We start from the raw sequence: 26,832 nt of genomic DNA, 5'->3' as shown, positions 1-26,832 counted from the left end.
GCCGGGGCGCGGGGGGCACCGAGGGTCCGGGCTGTGGCACACCGGGGGCACCGGGGGCACCGGGGAGGCTCGGCGGGCGGGAGGGGCCTCCCGGGCGGGCGGAATGGAAGTGCGCGGGGCGTGTTCCGGGCGGACCGGAAGTGCGGCCGAACCCGTTGCCGTGACAGCGGGGCCCGGGGCCGCCATGGAGGCCGCGCTCACCGACATGTACGACCAGGCGCTGCTGGGCATCCTGCAGCACGTCGGCAACGTGGAGGAGTTCCTGCGCGTCCTCTTCGGCTTCCTCTACCGCAAGACCGACTTCTACCGGCTCCTCCTGCGGCCCGGCGACCGCCTGGGCTTCCCGCCCGGCGCGGCGCAGGCCATGGCGCTGCAGGTACCGGCGCGGCCCGGCCTGGCCGGCGCTGCCGGGAGGAGGCAGGGCAGGCTCCTCGGAGCGGGGGAAAGATGAGGGGCAGCGGAGGAGGGCGAGCCCCGCGCGGGTGGGAAGAGCCGGGCTGCGATATCAGCTCGGAGCCTGGCCGAGCTCCGGTTCCTGCCCGGGGTCCCCTCGGGAGCTTCGGGCTGGGCACAGCGAGGGAGGGGCAGCCGTGGGAAGGAGTTAGGGCGGCCTCGTGGCGGCGGCCGGAGCTACCCACAGGGTGGAAGGGGTTTGTCCCTCCTCATCCTCGCTGAGCTGCCTCTCTGAGGTGCTGCTCTGTGGGTGCTCAGCCCTGCCACACCCTCCTGCCTGGGGAGGTGAGCGTGTCCTGTGGTGGCTGTGCCGGCAGGAGCCCTCCCTGGGCCGTGTCCTTTGTCCTGCACTTGCAGGACCCAGAGCAAGGCTCAGATGGAGCAGCTGCGCCAGCCCACTGCTGGAAGCACTCAGTGTGCCTCCAAAAGGAGGGCTGTGTTGGATGCCTGCACGCTTTTAGAGTGTGTGCCCAGCCTGGCAGCCCCCTGGGGAAGCAGGGCCAGGCTGTGAGTGGCCATCACCCCACGTCTGAGCTGCAGGCTTGGCTGCAGGCCGGGCGAGGGGTAGGATTGCATCTCCTGGGATCACACCTCCTGCACCTGTCAGTTTGGGCACGGCCAGTGCCAGCTGAGCTGTCCTGCAGCTCCTCCTGGGGCAGCTCACCCTGCTTGCCTGCTGGAGACTCTGAGTCCAGGCTTGCAGGTGGTGCCTGGGTCCATCTGAGGAGCTGCACAAGGTCCCTGAGCCCTGCAGCGTGGGGTGAGGAGGGGCTTTCCTGGAGCCAAGAGCTGAACCTCACCCCTCTGCTTTTCCCCTGGGGTAACCAGCCCTCTTCCCAGGCTGGCTCTGAGAGCACGATCCCAAAACCATCCCAAAACGCCCCCAGGGGTTTCCCAGGCGGGTTTGTCAGAGCCACCAGCTGCTTGTGTGGTGGCTGCAGCCCCTCGGGGCAGCTGTGAGGCGCGGGCAGGAAGGAGCAGGTGCCCGGGGGGGTGGTGCTGCTGCCCTGCTGGTGTGGCAGAGCCGGGGTGAGCTGGCTGCTCTCCCCCTGGCAGGCATTCCGTGTGTTTGAGCGCATGGCCCGGCAGGACGACGAGAAGCGGCGCCGCGAGCTGGAGGCCAGGCTGAGGAAGAAGGAGGAGGAGGAGGAGGCAGCCGCAGCCGCCGAGAGGGTGAAGCTGTGTCCTGCAGCCCAGGAGATTGAGGTGGAGACGTCGGAGCACATCCCAGCCGCGGGTGCTGGGGAAGCTGAAGGCACAGAGGAATCAGCTGCAGCCCAGGGAGCTGCAGCCCCCAGCCCCGAGGCACTGGAGCCTCCAGGGGCTGCTGCCCCCGCTGAGCTGCCCACGTAAGGGTCTCTCACTTTCTTCATGATCCTCACGGGGGGAGGCAAAGCCATGGGCAGGGGATCCAGTGTTCCCTGCACAGCTCTTTTGGGGTTTTGGCCTTGCTCTGCAGGCACTCAGCCCGTCAGGGGGCTGTGAGGATGTCCCTTGCGGGCTCCCAAGGCTGCAGGCATTGTGTGACTCCCCAGAAGGGCAGCAGTTGTTGTCCTGTGGGTGGTTCAGGGTTTCCCACTCTGCTCTGAGCAGGGGAGGTGGCATGTCCTGTACACGGCCCAACAGAGCTGGGCTGGGCTGTGCAGCTCCTCCACAAACTGGTTATGGTGTGCACTGGCACCTGCTAAGGCTCACAGGAAGTCCTGGCACCAGCCTGCAACCTTTTTGTTAGGGCTGGACTCCCTGGTGTGCTGGGAGACATCCCAGAAGCTGTGTGGGAGTGTGCACAGGTACCTGTAACACCTGGGAGCATGCACAGGTACCTGCAACACCTGCAGGTTGGTGCTGGGAGTGTGCAAAGGTACCTGCAACACGTGTGAGTTGGTGCTGGGAGTGTGCACAGGTACCTGCAACACCTGGGAGTGTGCACAGGTACCTGTAATACCTGTGAGTTGGTGCTGGGAGTGTGCACAGGTACCTGCAACACGTGTGAGTTGGTGCTGGGAGTGTGCACAGGTACCTGCAACACCTGGGAGTGTGCACAGGTACCTGTAATACCTGTGAGTTGGTGCTGGGAGTGTGCACAGGTACCTGCAACACCTGCAGGTTGGTGCTGGGAGTGTGCACCTGCAGTACCTGGGAGTTGGTGCTGGTAGAACTGCCCGTGTGACAGGGGGCTGCAGCAGCAGGAGTTTGGAGCCCTCTGGAGGTCTCTGGCCCAGCCCTTGGCTCAGAGCAGGGCCAGCTTTGAAGATCAAGCAAGTGCTGCAGAGTTTTCTCTTTAGCTGGGCTTGGTGGCTTTCCAGCAGTGCCAAGCTGCCTCCGTTTGTGCAGAAATGTCTTTGTGTCAAAGTCCTTCCACAGCTCCTGGGGCACTTGCAGTCAGATGGGAGCTGTGGAGGGCCAGCATGGCCTCTCTGAGCCAGGTACCTGAATGCAGCTCCTGGACAGGCTTCACTCGTCCTTCCCTGGCATCACCTTGACCTGAGCCAGGTCAGAGCTGCCCAGCCCTCGCTCAGGGCCCTGATGCCTCACTGAGGCTCAGACTCCTGTGTTTCTTTGCTGACCAGGTTGGGGAGCAGTGCTGTGAGCTGGCTGTGCAGATCCCATCTCCTGCTCCCCTCCCGGGTGTGTGCTGTGGTCAGAGCCTTGTGGTGGCTGTGCTCACCCTCTCTGATCACCACCACGGTCCTGACCATGTGTGGGGCTTTGCTGTGCCTTGTCCTGCTGTCCCACTGGTGCTTGGTGAGGAGGGAAGCTTGGGCTGGTGATCCCTCCTCCCAGCCGGTTCTGGACATGTCACTGGGAAGAGCAAGCTTCCAGAAGGAAATGAACCACTGGAAAAACCCCAAATCCTGTAAGGACTGGGATGGCTGATGCCCCTGAGGGGATGGGGAATTCAGAGCTCAGACTTTGGGGCATATTCCATATTCCAAGGACAGTCTGGGGAACAAAATCTTGGCAACAGTGGAGTGGTAAGTGGCAGGAGAGGTTTGGTTCTTCCCCCAGGAGATGGCTGGGCACTCAAACAGGCTCCATGGTCACGGCTTCAAGGCTGCCAGAGCTCAAGGAGCATTTGGACAATGCTCTCGGGCAAAAGGTGGCATTGTTGTTGTCCTGTGCAAGGGCAGGAGCTGGAATTGATGATCCTCGTGGGTGCCTTCCACCTCTGGGTATTCCATGATTCCATTATTCTAGGGCAATGGTGGAGTGAGGGTCTGCAGCCTTGGCTGGGGGCCGTGTTGGAGAAGAGCCTGAGCTCTGTGCTGGGGGAGAGCTTTGGAGTGGCCACCATTGGGGGAGGGTGAAAGGGGACCAGCAAGGTGCCTGGGGACTCACACAGCCCAGTGGGAGGAGGAGAAAGGACTTGTGTGTAACCGGTGTGTATCCCATGGGATAAAGACAAGCCAGAAGGCAAAAATGAAATCATCTGCAATGCGTGTGCTGGAGCTCCCTTGGTAAAGGTGGATTGTCCCTGGGGCTGCCAGTCTGACCCCGATCCCTGGGCAAAACTAGCAAGTCAAAAAAAGCCCTGCCAGAGTGCACGGAGAGGCCTGGGTGTGTGTCCAGCCCAGTTTTCTCCCAGTGGAGAAGAGAGGGAGAGGTTGGAGCCCCAGTGAAGCCGTGGGCAGAGGGAGCTGGGCTGGGCTGAGTGCCAGCTGCTCGTGTCCCTGTGCAGGACACTTTGCCGTGCTTTGCCCCGAGGGGTTTCACCTCAGGACTTTGCTTGTGGGGCAGCAGCTGGTGTGAGGAGAGTTCAGCTGCCTGAAAGAAATGTCAGGGCTGCAGGAAGGAAACTGGAGGGAGCAGGAAGGAAGGTGGGGGCTCGTGTGAGAGCAGGATTGGTCTGACAGCGAGCGTGGTGGAGCCAAGAGGGATGGTTTCTGCTGTGTCTGCTGAGAGCCTGGTTAAAACTCAACCCTTGCATGCGCCACCCTCTGAGTGTGTCCTGGCACTGCTGCAGCTTGGCCCCTGTCAGCCCTCAGACACCCAGGTGCTGTTTCACAGCCTGCAGCCGTGGCTGCTCTCCCCTGGGTGCTGCCACGAATAGAAGGTGCCTTCTGCTGCACAGAGCTGCCACTGCAACTTCTGCCCTCCCCAATGGGCTCTTCTCCCTCTTTTACTGCTCCCACCACCCCACACTCGCTGCTGGGGTGGAACAGCCCCCAGTGCCTGCCCAGTTCAGACTGGTGGTGGGTGAGGCCAGGTGCAGCAGGCTGGTGCTTTCCAGGCCAGGAGAGTGGGGTGTCTGCGGGCTTGAAGTAGGGCAGAGGAGCCCGCGGGTCTGTCAGGGTGCTGTAGTTGGTTTTGATGCCTCTGGGGGGCACTGGAGCCCCCGGAAAGGCAGTGGGGGCCGGGCGGGCACCCCCCGACAGACTATTAATAATTTAACCAACTGCTTAATTCTCCACAGCCCCTTCCTTCTGAGCAAAACCCAGAGCTACCAGCCTGGGTACGAGGGGCGCATGAGTAATGCACAACTCTGGCAGCAGGAATGCAGAAAAGAGCTTAAACAAAAATATTTTCCATCTCCCTTCCTTCCCCCCCCCCCCCCCCCCCGCCCCTCCAGCCGCTGGTGAAGAAAACCGCTGCCACTAGAATCTATATAAAAACTTGCTCATTCTGTCAACCTGACGGCTCTGGAAATGTAGGGCAGGTACCATCCCAGATCTGCCAGCTCCCATCAGAGCCTCGCGCCGCGCCCGCACGCCGGGTGCTGCTTGGGAACATCCTACAGAGCACGGGGAGATGGTAGCAGCTTTTTCAGGGTCGATCCAGATGAATCAAGCCTGTTTTGCAGGTGTGGAGGTTTTCAGGGCTCAGTCTGGGGCTCAGCCAGGTCTCCCCAACTCCCTCATCCTCCTCACTTGGGAAAGGCAGGTGAATCAATTCCTCTTTGCTGCCCTGCATGTTGCTGTGCCGACGACTGAGGTGTCTTTGGGGTGGCTCTCGTGCCAGGAGCTGGGACAGAGGTCTCTGTGCCACAGAAGCAGCCAGGCTCCTCTTGCAGCTGCCTCTTGCAGCTCTCTTGCAGGCCCTGCCTTGCCAGGAGGGCAGCAGGGCACAGCCCTCCTCACACCTCACCACGGGGCTGTTCTTCCTCGCCTTGCAGCTGCACAGTCCCAGCTCTGGCTCTTCCCCCATCTGCTCCCAGAAGCCATCCTTGCCTGAGCTCAGCTCCTAATTTTGAACACCTCTGCTGCCCAGCACCCTCCCCTTCCCCCAGCTTGGATTCCATCCTGCATATATTTGCCACACAGCATTTAAAATAGAGCCTGGCAGCCCACGTGTGGCACTGCGCAGCCCGGCCTGTGCTTGTGCTTTATGACTTTGGTTCCTGGCTTCCCTCTGCTCCTTGCTTTCTCCCAGTGTGAACTGGGGGAGAAGCTCTCATCCCCCTGTCCTGTGAGTCCCTTTTCTTACTCCATGTATGTGCAGGAGGCTGGGAAGGGCAGTCCTGGAAGCCTGTGCATGATGGTGAATGTCTCACCTTCAGGTGTTTGTGCCTCCAGCTCTTGTGTCTCTCCCAGGTGCTCCAGCCAGGTGTGCTCAGGATGGGGCAGCTCTGGTCTGTACCTTGGAGATATCTGGGCAGGTGAGGTCTCTGAGAGGAGGATCTTTGGGTGTGGACAGCACAGCCAGGGCTGGGAGCAGGGCCACTGGGGCACAGAACACTGTGCCAGGGGGGCCCAGCAGGATGTGCCAGTGCCTCGTTCCTGAGGAAACCTTTGGCTGCTGCTGGGCACAGCAACATGAGGGCAGAGTGAAACCCTGGGGTCTCTGTGGCCTCAGCCATTCACCTTCTGTGGTGTGGAGAGGAAAGAGGCAGCAAGAGGAGTGGGCTGAGGTGAGGAGGGGGCTCTTCATGGCTCCCCACTTTGTGAGGCCTTGAAGGAGACCCTTCAGGTGTTCTGGACTCTGACTGGGGAAGGGGCTCCCTGCACCCCATGCACACAGTGCCATTGTGCCAAGGAAAGGGCAGACAGGCTGCTGCTGGGCAGCTCTGGCCACGCTGAGTGCCCCACTCACCTGGGCCAGGTGAGCCCCCCACCAGGCCGGTGTCCCTGTGGTGATGGGGCTCAGCAGTGACCTTCAGAAATCCCTGGGGTACTCCCTGGATTGAGCTGGTGAGCTGACTCCTAACATTCCAGCTCCTGAGACCCTCCACTCCCATTCCCAGAGCCCCTGGAGACCTGGAGTTAACCCTTTGTGAGCCGTGCTGGGAGCATCCCTGGGATGACACAGCAGTGCTCTGGGAAATTTCCATGAGGCGCCTGTGTGAATCTAACTCAACTTAGCAACGGCTTGGCTTTGCTGGGAGCCCAGATGGCATTTTGTTGTGAGGTGCCTGCAGGATGGGCTTCCTGGCATGGCTGCATCCTCCTTGAGGTGCCGAGGACAGGAATTTCACTGCTGGTCACCCTCTGTGGAGGAGCAGGGCTATGAAGAGGAGCTATTGATGCTAAAGTCAAGGCTGGTTTTGTTTGTCTTGGAGACTGTGTTGTCCCAAGGTTTCTCCTCTCAGACCTTTTCCATTCAGAAGGGAGGGGAACCCTTAGGTGCTCAGCAGTTTTGTCTGGGATTGTCCAGACCAGAAGCCAGTTCAACTGGTTTCCTTCCCCACTGCCCCTCTGGACTTTCCTGATGAGCTCACCTCAGAGTCCGTGCCTGTTTTTCCAGCCTGACCTAGAAAGGAGTTGATCTTGATCCATATTTAAGGAGAATCTGTCCTGGTTCCGATTCCTCTTGTGCACGTGGGGCTGTGCACAGGGAATTCCTCCAGCACGGCCAAGGCCTGTCAGGAGCAGGAGTCAGAGCTCAGAGAACGGCCTGACCTGATCCAGCCGGGCTCCATCTGGCCCCATATCCTGTCTCCACCAGCAGCAGATGCTGGGGGAAGAGGAGAAGAACAGAATGAGCAGTGCAGTGATGCTTTCTCTGTGCTTTCACCCTACCCTGATGCATAGTGGCTCAGCAGCTCTCTAAACACTTGGTCCTTCAGCCCTTTGGGGGGATTATTTTCCCTTTTCTTTCTGAATTTCAGCATCCTGCAGCAGGTTCCTGTCATGCAGCACTGCCATGTGGGGCTGTTTTCTCTGTGCAGGTGAAGAGGCATTGAGTGGGTCCCCAGTCCCCTTCTCCACCCTCTGTGGGGTTTTTCTGTCATGTCCATTTCCCCTTTCAGTCTGTTTTTGGGCTGAAGGGTCATCATTTCCATGCTTGTTTCTCACTTGAGCATCCCTGTGCTCCTCCAGTGTTCTGAGGGCCATCCCCATGCTTGTATGTGGACTCACTGGTGTTCTCTGCCTCCTACCCTGTTTCTTTTCTCCTTGGCTGTCCTGGTTTTTGCAGCAAGGCCAGGAAATCCTCTCCCAGCCACATGCTACCTCTCACAGTAAAGTGCCATCACTCCAACCCCTTTTCCTCCCTTCCCAGCTCTCCCCAGTGCTGGCAGCATTTTCAGGTGGGAGAAAGAGCTTCGTGGGAGCTCTGTGTTGGTGAAACCTCCTTCTGCTGACACACCCCAGCGTGTCCTTGTCTTTGGCCCTCAGGGTCTGCAGCACTGCACTCTTGTGTTTGGTTTCTGGGAGGAATGTACCCAAGTAAATGCTGAGGGAAGCAGGGAAATGTAACTTAAGTCATCTTTGCTAAGTGGAGTCTTTCTTGCAATGGAGAGAAGCCATTCCTGCTGGGAGAATTATTTTAATCCATACGCTTTCTCCCATGGTGGTGGGAATTTAACTGCTCCTTTCAAAGGGCTGAAACACTTGAGCTGAGGGTGAAATCCCTTAGCCCTTTGTGGTGCAGCCCTTGTCACTCAGGCCTTTTGCAGATGATGAGGAACAGTCAGGGTCCAATTTTCCAGTGTTCTCATGGAGAACCAGGCCCCTCTGCTTGGGTAGCTGAGATCAGCAGCAGAGTGCCAGCTTCCCTGTGCTGCACTGAACTGCTAAGGCTTTTGGTTGCCCTACCAAGGTACTGAGCTCCAAAATTAGGTCCTGGGACCAAAAATAACTAAATTAAAACCTATAAATTTTTCTCTCAACAAGCAGAAAATCCCAGGGCTGGAAACCAAGGGACAGCATGTGCCCAATTCTTAGGTAAAAAAGCAATCACCGTGTGCTTGGTTTAATATTGCAGTGTTCACCAGAAGGGGCCTAACATGGAAAACTACCTGGACTGGGCAGGTTATGTTAGTGGTGCAGGGGTCTGAGAGGAGGCCACCTTGTCCCTTACTCCCACAGCTCAGTCCCACTGGCTTCCTTTGGCCTCTCCCCCTTTCCCAGGGCAGCCTGGCTGCCTGCGTGCAGATCTCTCTCTCAGGAGATCTCCGAAGCCCAAGGCTGGATAAGCTCTGTGCAAACAATGAAGATCCCAGGGGTCTTTTCCAGACAGTGGCATGTCCTGCTGTCCTTGACCTAAATATCCCAGCAGCAGTGAAATTTAGCCCCCTGGTGCTGGCACTCCAGCACTCTTCTGCAAGCTGGTGGTGGCATTTCCACTCGCCTAATGTCACTAAGCTGGCGCTGTGGAACAGCTCTGTAAATAACTCGGGACGCAAAAGGGAAGGCTAAAAGCTCTCCTGGAGTGAGCCAGCTTGGGAAAGAGCAAGGCTGTCCCCCAGCAGGGCATCTCGGTGGGGCTGGTGGGGGCTCCACATGCAGAGGAGGTGGATGGGTTTGTTGGTTGGCTGCTGGGTACAGCAAAGGCATTGTGTGGGTGGTGTCTTGGGCACCTTGACCCCTTCCCACTGCATCACCCAGGCTTGGTGACACAGTGGCATCTAGGGGAGTGTGTCTTGCTGGGCTTGATTTTTGGTTGTTGGTGCCATCCTGGTGGTAAGTTGAAGCTCTGAGGAGTACAAGTCATATGAGGAGCAGCTGAGAGAGCTGGAGGGGCTTATCCTGGAGAAAAGGAGGCTCAGGGGGAACCTTCTTACTTCTGACAGCTGTCTGACAGGAGGGAGGAGCCAGGTGGGGATCTGGCTCTGCTCCTGGACAACAAGGGACTGCACAAAAGGAAACAGCCTCAAGTTGTGCCAGGGGAGGTTTGGGTTGGATATTGGAAAGATTCCTTGATGGAAAGGGCTGCCCAGCCCTGGCACAGGCTGCCCAGGGCAATGATGGAATATTTATCCCAGGGGGGTTTAACAAACGTGCAGATTTGGCACTTGGGTACATGAGTTAGTGGTGCCTTGATGGTGCTGGGGACACAATTGGACTTGATGGTCTCAGAGGGTTTTTCCAACCAAAATAATTCTGTGATCCTTGTGAGGGTGATGGTGGGCACTGCAGGCTCGAGCCTGGCCTGCACTTCTGGCTGGGCTGTGCCTCAGGTTTCAGAGTGAGCAGGAAGGCACTGGCTTGCATTTTTCACTTTCTGTTTCTGAGAGCAGGATCCCCAAACTGCACAGTGCACTCCTGGAGGTGTGTGCTGAGCACCCCAGGGATAATGGGCTATGGGGAACTGTTGACAGACTTCTGCCCACTTTGGGGGTGAAGAAGACTTTCCAAAACTAGATTTGGGTGGTTCTCCAGCAGACCAAACACACTTGGATTGGAAGAAACCCTGAGGATTGGGAGGGCCCTGGACCACTGCTGCTCAGGGCTGGAGCTTGCTGCTGGACAAGGAGTGTCAGAGGTGGATCCCAGGGGATCAGAGTGGATCCTGAAGCTTATTGACTGCAGAGTGACTTGAACTGTAAAGGATTTGGCATTCAGCTTGCTTAGTGCTGTGCCAGAGCCCTCATTAGTTGAAGTGCTGGTACAAAGAAACCTTTGTGGAGCCCTGGGTGCCTCCTGGACCCCAGCGAAGGCCTGGGAGCTGCAGTCTACATTTTGCACTTCCCAGGCAGAACCCAGAGACAGAAAGTGCAACTGTCCTGATGTTTTGATGCCAGAAGATGTTAAATCTGGAGGTGGGGGGGAGGCTCCTTTGCAGCTTGCTTGCAGAAGGAGTGCAAAGCTGGGATTTTCCGTGCACACAGTCCCTGCAGCTTTGGGATTGCAGCTTTCTGATGAGGTTAAACCTCTGGCTTCCCTACCTGTTGCTACAGCACCCACACTGGAACCCTGAGGAGCAGAAGGCACACTTTACCCTCTTCAAAATCATCTTAGAAGCTGATTTTTTTTAGCTTTGGCTGAAGCGTGGTAGCAGCTTTTTGGGGTGCACAGACCTTCCTGTAGCTTGAGGCACTTTGGGTGTCTTTTCCCCAACTTTTGCATGCTTGCACCAAAACTCCTCAGTGAAGAGGAACTCGGTGAGCTGCCCTGCTTCTTCTCAGCTCAACCAAGCAGATCCTTTGGTGTGCTTGGTTCCTGCTCTTCGTTTGTGTCCAGCACCGTGTTCACAGAGTTGGTGCTGCAGCTGTTGAGCTCCAAGGACAGAAAAACGTGTTCAGCTGACTGTCCAGAGAGCGAGGAGTGCTGCTGCCATCTCCACACTGCTCAGCTCATCGTGCGTCACCAGCCCACGGAGCCGGGAATCCCGGAGTGAGAAATGCCCAGAAATCTCTGTATGGACATACAGCTCAACCCTCAGCGTCCACGGGGACAGCAGTGCCACCTCTCAGGGAGCCTTGTGTGGCTGCTGAGGGTCTCGGTGTGTGTAGGGAGGGAGTGGCTCTGGGGACAGCGCCATGTGGCTCCGAGGAGTGGGAAACAGATCGGCTGCTTCTCGACGGTGCATTGTTAAAGGTTTCACCTCCCCCAAAATGACACATTGCGAGCAAAAAATAGAACAAGACAGAACACATAGACCCACCCCCACCATCCCCACCACCCGGCAGCCAAGTGCACGCAGTGCCAAACCCTTGGGTTTAAAAGCTGGTGCTTTGTCACCCTCCCTCCCCTCGGTCCTGCCACCACCTGCCCCGGCCCAGCAGGCATTCAGGCAGGCTGGTGAGTGACCATCACACCAGGAGCAGCCGTTCTGCTGGGACAGTCACCACCCAACCCACGCCGTGGGCTGCATCTGACCTCTCTCTTCATCTGTGGTTCTGGGAATGAGAGCAGGAACCGTGGTGTTGGTGCAGAGGTTCTCTCACCTGCTGCACAGAGTGCTCTTGAGACAACGTGACAGATGCCTTTGGCCAGGAGAGCCACCTCCAGCGTGGTGGCATGGCTTGGCCCAGCCTGCTGTGAGCCAGAGCTGCCTCCTGTGAATGGTGAGGGAAGCTGCCTCCCAGCCAAGGAGCAGGGTCCAATTCTGGAGTGCCACTGGTGTGTGCTAAGCACAGTTGGACCAGGCAGAGATCTGGTTGGAAAACGTCCAGGAAAGGAAGAGTTGCTCCAGGAGGTGGTAGAGCTGTCAGCCGTTTGTCAGCAGTGCCTAACAAGGCTGTGGCCTGCCTTCACCAGCCTGGATCCTCCATGGCTCCAGAGCTGGCTGTTACACTGGCATGAAATTATCCAGGCTTCGTGAGTCCTCCCGTGATCCTGTTCAGGGGTGCAAAGCCCATTGCATGGATTTTTAATGTTGGAAACAGAGCTGAAGCAGAGGTTGGTGGTGTCTTGGCAAACATCTGGAGGGATTTGGACTGGGTGTTGGGGAGGAGAGGAGTGGAGAAGTGATGGCACTGGAACTCACATCCCCAGGACGAGCAGCCATGGCTGGAGGGAGGTTTAGGCACAAGGGGGAACTTCTCCCCCTGAAGCTGGATGAGGAACTGCAGGGCTGAGGCAGTGGGGCTGAGCTTGTCCAGTGAGCTGCACGTGGTGGCAGAGGTGGCAGTGACACCTTCAGCTGGCTGTGCTCCAGTTTGGCACAGTGGCAGCTCTGGAGAATGGCAGAGCTGTCCCACAGGGACAGTTGGGCTGGGACACCAGCCTGAGGCTGCTGTCACCTGTGCAGAGAGACATTGGACAAAGTCCCTGCAGAGCAAGGCCTGCCTCAGTTTCCCTGTTGCACAGCTAACACTGGCTGTGGGGCTGGTGAATCCACTCGTGCCCTCACAGGCAGTGAGATTGTGTTTGGTAATCTCTGAGTGGGGCTAAAACATCCAGAACTGCCTGGTTGGGACCTGTCCTGCCCTGGTGCTCTTCTTCTTCTGAGGAGAAGGCAGGTCCAGGGCAGACCTGGTGGCTTTGTGGCAGTGAGGGATTGCTGTATTTATCCATGCTGAGCCCGGGTGGTGTTTGCAGCTGGCATCTCACTGTGTGTGCAGTGGATTTCTCCCATCTTTGATGATCTGCATCTGGTCTCACGAGCCTTGGCTGGGCACAAGCCCACTGCCTCCTCCTGCTCCCCGTTGAGTTTTTCCCAGGAGAGGCTGGGAGGGGAGCAGGCATGGGGAAACAGGTGTTTGGTGGTTCTTTTCTGGTTCTTTTGTGATTGCTGGAATGGCAATTCCCAGCTTCCTCCAGGTGAGTTGCTGGCAGATTTGGGAGGAGATCTGCCTTGGCCAGAAAGCTGGGCTTCTCATGGACAGAGAACTGAAGGGTGGTGCAGGAAGGACTGTGGGGTGTAAAACCCCCTCCATGCTGCTGCCCCTGAAGGTCACAGAAGAACAGAAAGTGGCCCACACTGTTTAGAAGGAAACATTTAGGAGGAAAAAAGCCCAGCTGGGTTTAAAATCGGGTCAGATTTGTCCTCTGGTTCACCTTGTGGCCAAGCTGGGGGAGAAGATCCCTCTTGTGCCTAAACCTCTCTCCAGCCATGGCTGCTTGTTCTGGAGATGTGAGTTCCAGTGCCATCACTTCTCCACTCCTCTCCTCCCCAACACCCAGTCCAAAAAAACCCAGCTGGGTTTAAAATCGGGTCAGATTTGTCCTCTGGTTCACCGTGTGGCCTTGTGGCCAAGCTGGGGTGGAGGGCAGGAGTCCCACAAAGCTGTGCCATGCCTGGGCAGATGCCACAGCATGGCTAAACATCTTGTGAGGGCATTTAACCAGCCGGGCTGCACACAGGGGCTGGTGCAGGGTGGTCTCTGTGCCTTGAGAGCCGAGCTGGATGCCCCCACTGGGCTGTTCCTGGGTGGCAACACACGAGACAGTGCCTGGGGCCGTGGCCCTGCACGTTTGCTTCCCTCGGGGGTGAGCTGTGGGCCCTGCAGCCCCTGTCTGCACAGCCCCTGGTCGCTGCACCACCCAGCCTGCCTGACTCCTACAATCCGGGGGCGGCTGGGAAGCGACAGCTGGAGCCAACGCACCAGCCCGGTGCTGCTGCCATGCCAACCCTGTTTCCATGGCAATGGGCACCCAATGGGCGACTGCCAGGCAAGGCCAACATGCCCGAAAAATGATGAGATGCCCCCTGAAATGGGCAGCTGAGGCTGGGGAGCCTGTGAGTGCTGCCTGGAGCAGAGCCTTGGGTGCCTGAGTGGATGAGGAGCACCCAGTGCACAGGTGGAGCTGGGCAGGTGGAGCCCTTGGTGCACCCGGTGAAACCAAGGAGATAAAAAATGGGGAGCTGTGCACAGCCACAGCCCCCTCCGGCTGTCTTCCAGCCTAATTTAATTTAAATAGATGGCTCTTACATAACCCTCAGGGCACTGTGCTGCTGGAGCCAGCCCCACCTCATGCCAGTGAGGGCCCCCCAGAGTGGGGGTGCCAGGAAGGGCAGTGGGGCACAGGGAGAGAGGCTCCCCAGGGCACAGCCAGCCCTGGGGCTGCTCTTCTCCAGCCCCCCCTTTATGTAAGTCCCTGAGCCCCATGTTTATCCAGCTCTACATTGAAGCTTAGGTGGGTATCAAAACATTTTAAAATAACTCTGCCTTTTGTTAGCACCACAGCTATCTTTAGAAGAGATTTGATTTTATTTGAAAGCCCTCTCTGTGAGGGTTCAGTGGAATAGATCCCCAGCCCAGCAGTTTAAAGGGCTGTAGGTGATCTCCTTTCTTAGCTGGAAACACTGTATTGATTATTGCTTATCGATCTGATAAACTCCATCTTACCCCTGCAGGCACCTCCTCAGCTTTTCTGGCATTTCCACAGCTGGAAGGGGCAGTGTTGTGCTCAGAGCGTTGTGCTCAGAGTGTTGCTCATTATTCACTTGTCCAGGCACCCTGGGATGGCTCTTGAGGCATCCTGGGCCCAGCTCCATCACCTCCATGTGAGCAATTGTCCTGCTCATAACAGCTGCTGCTCTTCCCAAACGTTAAAATCAGGGAGAGGAGAACCAGAGCTGTGTTTTCAGGTTACAAGCACAGGCCACCACCTCTGCAGCCATGACAGTGGCTTGGGGGACAGCTCACACCCAGCACGTGCCAGCATGGAGGGAATGAGGAACTCTGCCCTGGAGCAGAGGTGGCCAGGAAGGCACCTTGGGCCAACTCTGCACCTTTTGGGCAGCCAAACCATCGTGTGTCTCACCCTGCTGTCCTTTCAGCCTCCTGACTGCTGCTGCAGCAGACTGGGGAGATGGAACTGTGAATCACCCACAGTGGGCAGGGTGGCTGGGGTCCCTCTGTCCTGTGGCTGCTTTCTTGGACCTGCTGCCTTCCACAGAGCCAGCAGTGCAGGAGAGACTGGGCAGGAGCCCACCCTGGGAGATGCTGTAGGAGGACCAAGCAGAGGCTGTGCCCTCCCTTTTGGTTTCTTGCATCCTGTTCTCAGGCTCCCTGCTCTCTCCAGGCTCTGATCTTTCTGACATTTAACCTGTCTCCCCTTTCTCCCCCCACCAGGAGACAGGAGCAGTTCCAGACCAACCCTGACAGCTACAATGGAGCTGTGAGAGAGAATTACACCTGGTCCCAAGATTACAGTGACCTGGAAATTAAAGTGCCTGTGCCCAAGCACATTGTCAAAGGCAAACAGGTAAAGTGATGTGAGTGGCATCTCTTTAGCATTTCCATTGAGGTGCACAGCTTTCCTGGGAGGCTGTGTTTTGTACTGAAGGACCAAGATGTGGTTGTGCCTTATTCCACAGTGTGAGTCTGGTGAGAGCTGAGATCACAGCCTGTCCGTGTTCCTGTTGTGCTGCAGTGTCCTGTGCTCCACCTCAGCTAGGTTCCCTGCCACTGCCTCACCCTTTCTGTGCTTTTTCTTTCTGCTTCCCCTACCTGCATACTCACACGTGTGTTTTGGAGCCTGGCTGGGGATGGACGCCCTTCCTCTGGCTCTGAGTGTCTTCTGCCTTCTGTTTGGAGCAGGAGCTGCTGGAACGGCTCCTCTGGCACTGGGGAGCTGGATCAGGCACAGCCCCTGTGTGGCTTGACCTGCTCTAGATGGAAGGGAGCCGGCCTGGGGTGGAGGCTGCGGGCCAGCCCCTCCCCCTGGCTGGCTTCCTGCACACAGAGGTCTGCCTCTCTCTTTGGCTCAGGCAGGAACTTCCCTCTTCTGCTTGTGGCCACGCTGTTTTTCCTGCACCCCTTCTGTTCCCTCCTGGTCAGGGATGCAAAAGGTTTGTGCCCATGGCTGGACTGAGAACTCTTTGCCAAGTGCTGCCCTTCCCCTCTGTACTTTTCCATTTGGGAAGCCTGTGCTCCCCCACCTCCTGCTCTCCTCTGCTTCCAGGGTGGCTGAAAGGAGCACGCTGGAGTTTGTCACTGGCTTCAGCCTACACAGCTCCTCAGCATGCCAAGGAATGTCACTGGCAGCAGCAGCAGCAGCTCGGGCCAGAGGGGTGAGGGGGCACACGGCTGTCACAGGCACAGCAGGGCGCCAGGAAGATGCATCTTCTCCCAGTGGGTCTCTAAAGCAAACCCAGACTGTTCCTTGAAAGGATTCTGGGGTGTCCAGATGGATATTCCATCCCTCCGCCTCAAACTTTGATCACGATTCCTCTCCCTGCCTAGGGAAGTTTCCTCCATGCCAGGGAAGTTGTGTTCTTGCCAAAAACCCCACACAGGGCTCTGTCTGCTCCATCCTTGGCCCTGAGAGGTTCAGGAGCCTGCAGGAGCTCACAGGAGTGGGGACAGGATATGGTTTCCTGATCTTTCCTTGGTTCAGGAAGGTGCCACCACTGTGGAAGAGTCCCTGCACCTCAGAGGGGGCAAAGGGGCCTTGAGACACCCCCTGCCCATGGCAGTGCCCGGGCATGGCTCTGCCCACCCTTGCCCAGTACCTGCCCACGCTGCCTCTTGAAGCAGCTGGTTGTTCACATGCTGGACTTCCCTTCTCCTTGCACTCTTTTTCTTGGTGTTTTGTTCATCTGAACTTCTTGGGGCTCCTCTTGGCAGCTGAGTTTCCATTTCCAAATGATTCTGTGTATTCCCAGCCTTGGGGGAATGAGGACAGACAGGCTGGGTCTTGGGCCACAGCAGGAGCACTCAGAGCAATTTAGTCCATGTAAAATTCAGTCCATGTACTTTGAACATGTTGTTCATGGGTACTTGCACAACAGCAACATTATCTTGCATTCAGACAACTTAATATTTTAAAAAAAATTGGTTTTTGGCTTCTACCTGCCAAGGCAAAATTAAAAATTTCCCCATTTGGTCCCTGGGCTTAGAGTGCACCCACCTCTAATGCTGCTCACAGTCTTCCTTATGACACTTTTTGGGTTTCAGGCTGTTGCTATGGCACATTTTGCTCTGGTGAGCTTAAGGTTTCCTTGTATGGAGCTCAGGTGTCCTTGGAGCAGGAATGGGTGATTGGGTGGGTGAGAGCATCTTCCTGCATGGTCCCCCCCTCTCTGATCTGCTGTGGGCACAACAGAGGCCCGTGGATCTGAGCACTCAGACAGAGATGATGACTCCAGACCTCTCTGCTGAACTCAAAAGGAGACAAGCTGGATTCCTCTCTGAGTTTTATTTGCTTGTTTGAGCTGTGTGGGCGGGCGTGGGTGTGCAGAGAGCACAGAAATCACTGTGGTGAGGAGGCCACAGCACACAGACCAGAGCCAGCTTTGCTTGGGGGCAGCCAGGTGTTCTGGGGAGCAGAGGTGCTCACAGGGAGCACAGGGGCAGGGACAAGAAGCTTCAGACCTCCTGCCCAGGGGTGGGCTGTCCACAGGTGCCACACGTGAGTCCCCTCAGACATGTCCCTCCATGCAGGGAGGGGCAGGGCTCTCCAGCAGGACATGTGCTGCCCCTGTCCCTCCTCCTGGGGGCTCATGTGCTGGGTGGGACCTTCTTGCTAGGTGCAGGCAGAAGCAGGTGTTGCAATTGCTTCTCATGTTGTCTACTTGCACAGCAAAGTGGCCAGGTGAAGTCATTCCAGACTGTATCTCTTCTGTTTGGATTTCTCTGCTCCCTCTCCCAACTCTGGTCCCAGAGCTACCTAAAAAGTGTCCCTTGGCCCCACCAGATATCCTGTGCAGCCCCCTGTGAATAAAACCCTCTCACATTTGGTTGTTCTTGTCCATGCAGAACCCACAGACACGATGCCTGCCACAGACCTGTGCTTTCCATGTCTCCACCTTGCCTTTTTCCCCTTGGTGCTTTCTGGGCAGGCCCAGCTTCAGTAGCTGTGTCCCTGCACCCAGGAGCCTGAGCAGATGGTGGTGGAGGGCACAGCCTCATCCCCATGGCTCCTCTCTGCAGTGAGGCTCAGCACTGGGCTGCAGGGAGCTGCTCCATGGAGGGAGCACCTCCTCTGGAGGTGTTTTCATCCCAGGGCAGCTGCTCTTGCAGAGGCTGGCCACAGCCACGTGCCAGCTGGCAGCCTGCTGTCCTCTGCCCTCCTCAGGTCCCTGATCCCCTGTGAGCAGGGTGCTGCTCCAGCTCCCACGGGAGCTCAGTCCAACATCAGGCTGTGCTGGGTGTGCTGGGCCTGCCCTGCTCCTGCTGGAGCACCCAGCAGGCTGGGGCTGTGCCCTGGTGACATCAGTCACACACAGCCCTGCCTGCCTGGAGCAGCTCTGCCTGTCTTCTGCCTGCGTGGAGCTAGTGAGCTGCTGGAAGTCTCCTAGGTAATGGATAATGTAATAACATTTCAAATGAGATCTGCAGAGCAGGAGGAAGATCTGGGGGAACTCTGGGAGAGAATGCAGGCAAATCTCACTGCAGTCTCCTCCTCTCGGGCCAGCGCTGGGGGCCACAATCCTGCCCCTTCCCAGCCAGGCCCTCCCTGCCTCCCCTGGCTTGGCACGGGCTCTGCTGGCGGCACCTCGGGGCTGGAGGGGACAGGAGAGAACATATGGTCTCTGTAGAGACCGAGGGTACTGCGTGCCTCTCACAGCCTGCCTCTGTCTCCCCAGGGGACAGCCATGTCACCTGCCTGGCAGGTCGGAGCAGGGTTCCCCATATGGCTGCTGTGGGCGGGAGCTGGCCCCGTTCCTGGGGACGGAGCTGCCCCTGTAGCAGGGAGCCAGGGCAGCGTGCTGCAGCATTCCTCCTGCACACAGGAGGCCCCTCCTCACACACCCGATGGGAGGCCTGGGCCGAGCCCAGCGCTGGCTCCAGCAGCAGAGGCAGAGCCAAGGAGCAAATTTCAGCGTGGTGCAGCAAATAGGGGACGACCTGCTGCAGCCCTAGTGCAGGAAGCCACACACCATCAGCCCCTGCTCAGCTATCAGCATCACACACACTCGTGCCCAGCTTGTCACAGTGACAGCACACCCCTGAAGAGCTCTCACAGCGAGTAGATGTCCAACCTTTGAATGCTCTTTGGAGGCCTGTAGCATTACTGGTCTTCTGTGAGGGGAAACTGAGGCATGGGGTAGAACCAGCTGCCGTGAACCTTCAGGGTTCCCTCAGTTGCAGGGCTGTACTGCTTTTCCTTCCCTGAAGAGGTTCCCTCTCTCCTCCAAACCGTTGCTTTTTGCTATGAGAGAACAGCAGGATTCTCACCCTGCTGCTACAGGCAGGGCTGGAAGCTCTTCTCTCTCTCATCCCCTGCAAGTGCACTTGACCCCAGCTCGCAGAGTGAGAAGGGAAGCAGGAGCCTTTGGGGTTATTGTGTCTGTCTTTGTTTCCAGGTGTCTGTGGATATCAGCAGTGGTGCAATTCGTGTAGCAGTGCTGGAGGGAAGCAGCCAACACGTCCTCATGGAAGGGAAACTCACCCACAAGATCAACACGGAGAGTTCCCTGTGGAGCCTGGAGCCTGGGAAGTGTATTTTGGTAAGGGTGGTCCACACCAGCTGTGTCTCCTTGGCTCAGCTCTGCCATGCTCAACCTAGGAAACTGGAGCAGCTGGAGGTTTGAGCCAGCTCTAGATGTGTCTGCCTTTGCTTGTCCAACGTCTGGCTCATGCTGCCCTTGCCTCCTGCTCCTGACTTGGCTGTCAGGGTGTGGGCTGGGCAGCATGACTGTCAGGCTGGGTGAAATGGTCCCCAGCTCCAGCTGAGGGGGCAGCACAGCTGTCACTTGAGGGTGGTCACTGTGCTCAGTCCCAGCGTGGGGCCCTGCACTGCAGTGACTGCCCTTGCTGGCTCTGCCTGCCAATTCTGGCCCCACTCTGACCCCAGCATCCTGGCAGGTGCCTGTTCCCCACCATTCCTTCCTGTCCTGTCAGGGGATTGCTGCTTGCCCTGTTTGAGGTGGACACTGTGGCTCCTGTGCCACAGCAGGCCTGTGGTTTGCTGTGTGCCTCTTGTCCCAAATCACCCCTGTAGAGGAGGTCTCAGGGCAGCTGATGCCCAGCTGTGTGTTCTTGGTGGGTTCCCAGCCCCAAGCCTCATTTCTGAAGTGCTCCAGATGTTCAGGCTGAGGGTGTGAGTTCAGCTGTGCTCACAGCTGGAGCTGCTGCAGGAGTTCTGCCCTTCACCCTGGGATCTTGAGTGTCAAACAGTTTCCAAAGTTTATATGCCACTTTGGGAGCCAGGATTGTGCTAGGAGCAGGATTTTGCTACCTGTGACCATCTTTGCCCTATTCTTTTCCACCCAGAGGCTTTTCCAGGAGAGTTTCAGGAGTCCCAAAGCTGTTGTGAGACCCAGGAGGGGACACACGCTGGCTCCTGGAAGGGAGTGAGCTGGCTCCAAGCTTTTCTCCCTGTGGCACAAGGGTGGCAGCAGATGAGCACCCATATCCAAGCCCTCACAGTGGAAAATGGAGTGGCAATGTGCTGCCAGAGTCAGGAATCCTGTGCATGGTGTCTGGGGAGGCTGCACAGTGCCACTTGACCAGTGCCAATCCTCAGGGATGTACCTCGAGTGACAGGCTGGTGCCAAAGGGTTGAGTGAGGTCCCTGCAAGGGAGAGGAGCTTCTCCAATGCTGCTAGGCCATTGAAGGGATGTGATAATAGCATCCTTAACCTGCATCTTGTAAATATTCATAAGCATCTTCCAAATTAGCTTATATGGGACAAAAAAAAAATCCTGGAAAGGCATAAACCCGTCGAAGAGGAGGTGGCCTAATGGGTGGCTGCTCCTCGGTGTGCATGGAAGTCTGGAAGTCCCTGGTGGGTGTTCCCAGCCTCAGCAGGGGAGGCAGTGTCTCTGCAGCACCCGTCAGAGGCTGGGAATGGCAGGGGTGGAGCGAGGCTGGCTGCCTCCTGGAGTGGCCACGGGCAGCGTGGGGAGCAGAGTGAGCCCTTCAGCCCCAAGCCCAGAGCTGGGTCTTGCCTCGAATGGCACGAGCCCAGGCTTGTGAGGATCTCCAGCTGGCTGCCAGCATATTGATGGTGGGATGAGATCTCGCTTGAAGAATTGTAAGGTAACTGGAGCAGAGTGAGTAATCCTCGCCCAAGAGCATCTCCTTTTTCTGTGAGCTGAGTAGCCAGGAGTGGTTTGTGCCTCCTCCCCATTCATTCATCAGGGGACACCCACCCCGTGGGAATGCATTGCTTCATTCAGTGCCTGGATGGGGCCTTTGGGGTTTATTTGGAGCTTGTGGGGTGTATGGGCCCTCTCTGTGCCCCAGTTTGTGTGCTGCTCTGTGTGAGCTCCAAGTGCAGCAGTTGGGCTGTCCCCCTCCTGCAGGATGCTGCAAGGTGCCACCTGCCTTCCCTGTGGGACCATTCTTGGAAGGGTGTGGATGTGGCCAAAACTGAGCTCACCCAGTGCCAGCGTTGGGGTCCAAGGAGATCCTGCCTGCCTTGGGGGCTGCTTGGGGCACCTTGGTGGCCCTGTCCATGCTGCGTGTTCCTGGTCTGTGAATTGAGGTGATCCCTGCAGCAGAACTTGGGTCTTGGTGCCAAGCAGGTGGAATCTCTCTTGCTTGGTCCTGTCTGTCTGAAGAGGTCTCAGTTCTGTGCAGAGAGGCTGTTGAGTCCTGTGTCCTCTTGCAGCACATGCCAGGGACCATCAAGATCCCCAGATTCTTCAGGTGGCTGCAGTTACAGCTTTTTCACTGTCCTCAGCCTCCCTGGCCTCCTCTCAGCTCCCTTCTGGGATGCCATCCCTGGGTGTGCCACGAGCAGACTCCCTTCTCCTCCACCTCTTAACCTGGGAAGGTTTTTTTGCCTTACAACCCACCCTAGTTCTGCTTCCCCCATCCTGCTCAGTGTTCCTATTCATATATCATCTTCATTATGTCACTGGCACTCCAGCAGCCCCAGAACTCCCCTCACCAGCACTCAGAGACCACTCTGCCTTCCGCCTCCTGCTCCGTGGAGCTCTCCCAGCTGGAGCCCAGCCTGACACCAACACGTTTCTCATCTCATCCTTTGGCACACCCGTGTGCACGGCAGCACAATCCAGCTGGTATTGTTCCTCAGTGCTCTGGTGACGTGGGGTGGGGGCCTGTCCATTCCTCCTGCTCAGGATCGTGTCCCTGCCTGTGGCATGCTGCACGGTCCCCTGGTCCTGGGTGTCATCCCTGTGCTCTCCCTTCTCTGTCACACCCGCTTGCTTGTTGAAAGTGAGATTAAAATAACCTCGCTGTTTTTAGCAATCCCCACTGGGTGTTGTGCACAACTCCTTTTGGTATTATTTTCGTTGTGGAGGATTTTTTCTCCCATTCCTTCTCTTTTTCTCTTCCTCTCAGCCTTTGTTTTCCACGCTTGGGCTTTTGTCAGCAAGTCCTGCCTTGAACATTGATTGCAGTCTTGCTTGCCATCGTGTGAGCCATGAGGCTGAGGGGTGCAGTTCAGTGGTGCTCAGCCCTGCCCTCCCCTACTGCTGAGAACGGCCTTGCTGCCTCCTCTGTGCCCCTAAACCCTCACAGTGACTTTGGAGGTGACTTTGGCTGCTGTGGTTCCAACAGCAAAGCCAGCAGGTAGAGGTTGTCCTCCCAAGACCTACTTACACCCCTCGGCAGCATCTCTCCAGGTTTGACACGGCATTTGGCATCAAAGAGGAAACCTTGTGCTGCTGTGAAGCCCAGCACCGACGGTGAGGGGTTGTGACCTTCCCAGTGGGGTGTGGACATGGGATGTGACACTGTGTCCATGCCAGTGGTGCCTGTCACCTGCTGTCACCTGCTGTCACCTGCTGGAGGGTCTGTCCTGCCGAGTGTCCCATTGTCCCTGCAGCAATCCTCCTTGCACTCCATCATTGCCCTGGTGTTTTTCCAGGGAACAGCCCATCCTGAGAGCTCATATCTTAGACACATGAGGACACTGTTTCAGATACAGCAGGGGTTATGCCTCCTGCAAGCCTCCCTCTCCTCAGGCCGCTGTTGCAGAGGCTGTTCCTGCCTCCCTGTGCACCCCAAAAGACCCAGCTGGGCTTTTACCCCGTTGGGATCCACCAGGCAGAGCTGGGGAAGTTCACAGCTTGCCAGCAGCACCATGGAGTCATCCCTCATGTTCCAAACCTGAGGAGCCTGAAGGCTGCTCCTGCTGCAAGGGTGGACAGTCGAGGCTGCTGCCCCTCCCTTTGCTTTCTGCCTCAGGGTGACGTTCTGGGGGCTCCTCCTCTCCCCCACCTGCCCACCCAGGCTTGGAAAGCCCAGGAGCAAACCCTCGGTGGCTCTCCCTCCCCTCCAAAGTGGAACTGTGCAATTAAAAAGAGAACAAGCATGCCTGTCTAGCTGGAAAAACTAACGCCTTCCCCAAGCTGGAATATTTTACCGGCTCTGCTCTCCCAGAAGGATTAAACCCCAGCCACCCCCTCCTGTATTAATTGGTTCCTTTTCTTCACACCACAGAGAAGCTTGGCTCCGTAACAGGAATGGCTGTCCGTGTTCTCCCCTCCGGAGCTATTGAGCTTCCTGGGAGGTTTGAGCAAATTGTATTGTCTGCCTTTATTGATGATTTTGCAGAGGCCGACGAATGCCATAAATCTGCCCTGCTGCTGGGATTAGTGCTGAAATAACAGGGGAGGAAGCAGCCCACTCTTCCTGGAAAAGCTAAAAGCTTTAAGTTGGAGTTCCCGTTGCAGGATGCCCCATGCTGGCCCAGCAGAGCCCTGCTGCCCTGCCAGCTCTGTGCATGGCACTGCCATCGGGATGCCTGTGACTACAGCAGGTGGCTTTTCCCAGTCAGGATGTTGGCTGGGGCAGGGAGACATCCCTGTCCTTGTCCACCCCTCCAGGGCTGCTGCTGAGCTGTGGTGCCACGGGGAGCAGGTGCTGGCACTCAGCAGGGGTGGCACAGGGCAGCAGGTGATGTCCTTGCCTCCCGTGCCACCCACCCAGCCGGTGCCAGGGGAGGCCAAGGTTCCCTCTGGGTTAGGGAAAGGCAAAATGGCTGCACTGCCACATCAGGGCCCTGGCCCCACACTCCACTGGACACAGCCTCCTCATCCAGCAGTCCTGGGCTCTGTCACTGCTGCTGTGTCAGCCGTGTGGCCCCGGGCCAGTGTCACCCCCAGGCAGGCACTGCTGGGCACACTGGTCCTGACTTTGAGCCGTAGCGTGGGCTGAGATTTCCTCCTCGGGGCTGTGGGGGCCCACAGCAGGGCTGTGCAAAGCCTTTGGCTGCTGAGGGAGGCAGGCACAAGCATCCCTCCCCCTCTGCCAGCTGTGAGGCTTAGCAGGAGCTTGACTTGCACTCGTGGGCAAGCGCCGTGCTCCTGTCGGAGCTCTGCACCCCTACCGTGGAGCTGTGGGGTGGGCAGGGGTCCCACCTGGGCAGCACGGGGGCTCCTCCCCACCTTGGCTGACCCCCACGTTGTCCCCAGATCAGCCTGAACAAGGGGGATGAGTACTGGTGGAACGCCATCCTGGAGGGCGAGGAGCAGATCGACATTGACAAGATCAACAAGGAGCGCTCCATGGCCACGGTGGACGAGGAGGAGCACGCCGTGCTGGATCGCCTCACCTTTGACTACCACCAGAAGCTGCAGGGCAAGCCCCAGAGCCACGAGCTGGTAGGTGCTGGCTACCTTGTGCCACCAGCCCAGCCTGGCCCTCCCACCTGCCTTTCAAGGGTCCCATCCCCAGGAGAAGCAGCCCCATGGCTCTGCTCCATCTCAGAGCTCCTCTTCACGTGTCCCCCCACAACAAAATTTGGGGGGTGAGGTTCTGCTGGTTGATCTTTTGCCATGCACTCCTGTCTTCCCCTTCCTGGTACCCTGTAAGCCCAGACCCCCTGTGCCAGGGATGGGCCCCACATCCCTGCATCCCTCCCAAGCTGGCCCACATGGAGCTGCCCTGGGTGCTGGCTGCCCTTCCCCAGGCACAGAAGTGCTGTGTGCCCTTGGCAATGAGCACTGCCAGCCAGGGACGAAGGGGGACAGGGCTGTGGGATGGGCTGCAGGGTGTGGGGAGCAGCGTGGCCTCACCCCGTGCTGACGGGAGCCTCTTTGCAGAAGGTGCACGAGATGTTAAAGAAGGGCTGGGACACCGAGGGCTCGCCGTTCCGCGGCCAGAAATTCGACCCCTCCATGTTCAACATCTCCCCCGGCGCCGTCCAGTTTTGACAGTGGCAAAAAAAAAACAACTTGAAAAATAAAGCAGGGAGAGGCGACCTGCCGGCCCCTGGATGCCCACCAGGACCCTCACAGCCAGCGCCGTGCCCGGGACTCACTGATCCACGCTGCCAGCACCCATCCGTGCTGTGTGGGGATGCCTGAGCAAGTGGGCAGATTTACATCCTGTCACCACGGCAACCTGGGCGCCAGGACCCCTCTCCTCCCCTCCTCTCCCCTCCCCTCACCTCGAGCTGCTGGAATAGAGGGAGCGTGTTGGGTGATATAATTACTGGTTTTGGTGGAGGAGGATGCTGCTTCTGGGGTTTCTGGGGATGTGGAGCTCTCCCTGCCCTGGCACTGGGCAGCTTTGCCCCTCACGGGTGGGGATGGGTGCTGGGGATGGGCAGTGGGGATGGGGGAGCCTGCCCCTGCCTGCCTCCGCCAGCACCCTGCCCACCTGGCACCCCCAAATCCTCTCCTGCCCCACTCCAGGGTGTCCCCAGGGGGCTGTGCTGGCCCTGCCCTCTGCCCAGCCCCGGGGAGGCTTTCTCCTGCCTTCCCCCTCCTTCACCTCACTGGAGGCTTGTCAGGACACCCGGGAGTGGGCAGAGACCACAGCCATGCCCTGGGGTTTGCACCCCCTGTGCCAGGGAGCAGCAGGGGTGCTCCCCACAGCCCTGGCATTTTGGGGGGGCTGCAGGCCCACCCCTCGTGGCCAGCAGCTGGGCAGGAGCCCCTGAGACATACGGGTTTCCCTGGCTTAGGGGAACTTAGGGGTCTGAGAGTGGGCACTGCCTGGCAGAGGAGGCCCCAGCAAGCCCAGCCTGGCTCTCACAGCTTCCCACCAGCCCCCCACCCTGGGGTGTGTGGGCTGGGGGGTCCCCGGCCATTGCCCACCCCCCCACCCCTGTCTGCAATAAACACATGTCACCGTGGGGCCTCGGAGTGATTCGGTGCCACCGGGGGGGGATTGAGTGTGCCCATTCTCCATCACCTCGCTTAGGGGACAAGGATGGGGACACTGAGCTGTCTGTCTGTCTGTCTCCCACACCGGGGTGGGCGTTGTGGTGGATGTGGGGAGAGCAGAATTTGGGGGTCCTTCAGGGTGTGGCTATAGGATTCCTGGGGGTGGAGGGAGTGAGTTTTGAGATCCCTGGGAGGGGCTGGGTGTAGGATGCCCCGGATTTATGGGTTCCTCGGGTGTGGGGATGCGGGGATGTGGAATCCCAGGGTGGGGGGCTAGATTTTGGACTCCTCGGGGGTGTGGTATGAGATCCCCGGGGGAGAAATGCTGCATTTCTGCGTCCTTGGGGCTGGGGGGGTGCCTGTGGGATCCCCCAAAACTGGCTGGGTTTCGCGGGGTGGGTGCTGCGGGGACACCACCCCCGAGGTGTCGCCCACCCCTCTCTCCCCCTGCACCGGTGCCGGCATCTCCCGGTGCCGATGCGCACACCGGGCCCCCCCCGGGCCGCCCACGGTCCCCATGGCAACGGCAGCGCCAGCCGCCCGCCGCCCACCCACCCACCCACCCCTCCGGGATGATGGGGGGGACACCCCGGGGTGCCGCTGCTGCCCTCCGGGGTGGCCTTTTTGTGTGTCCCCCCGCAGCAAAATCCACCCCCGCGCCACGCCGCTGGCACCGGGGGGCTTCAAGGTGCCCTTGGGGGAGGCGGGGGGGCGATTCTGTCCCGCCCCGACCCCTCCCGGGTGTTTTGCCTGGGGAGGGGTTGGAGCCGGAGGGGTTGTTTGGGGTGACATTGGTGCGGGAGGAGGGAGCTGGGTGCTGGGGGGAACAGGGGGGGATTCCCCGAGGGGGA

At 58.2% G+C, this 26,832-nt stretch overlaps 1 protein-coding gene across 1 annotated transcript; it reads left to right on the top strand.

Moving 5' to 3' along the window:
- The first annotated feature begins 153 nt into the window (after positions 1–153).
- On the top strand, positions 154–25,950 carry NUDCD3 (NudC domain containing 3). Its single transcript, XM_064400555.1, has 6 exons — positions 154–376; positions 1,510–1,802; positions 15,077–15,209; positions 19,255–19,398; positions 24,284–24,472; positions 24,914–25,950. Exons 1-6 carry the CDS (start codon positions 185–187, stop codon positions 25,022–25,024), a joined length of 1,062 nt encoding a protein of 353 aa, XP_064256625.1. The 5' UTR covers positions 154–184; the 3' UTR covers positions 25,025–25,950.
- Positions 25,951–26,832: the final 882 nt, after the last annotated feature.

The sequence above is a fragment of the Passer domesticus genome, chromosome 28 (assembly GCF_036417665.1).
Source record: "Passer domesticus isolate bPasDom1 chromosome 28, bPasDom1.hap1, whole genome shotgun sequence".
Classification (NCBI taxonomy): domain Eukaryota; kingdom Metazoa; phylum Chordata; class Aves; order Passeriformes; family Passeridae; genus Passer; species Passer domesticus.
Note: the sequence above shows the minus strand (reverse complement) of the source record. Positions and strands in the feature narration are given on the sequence as shown.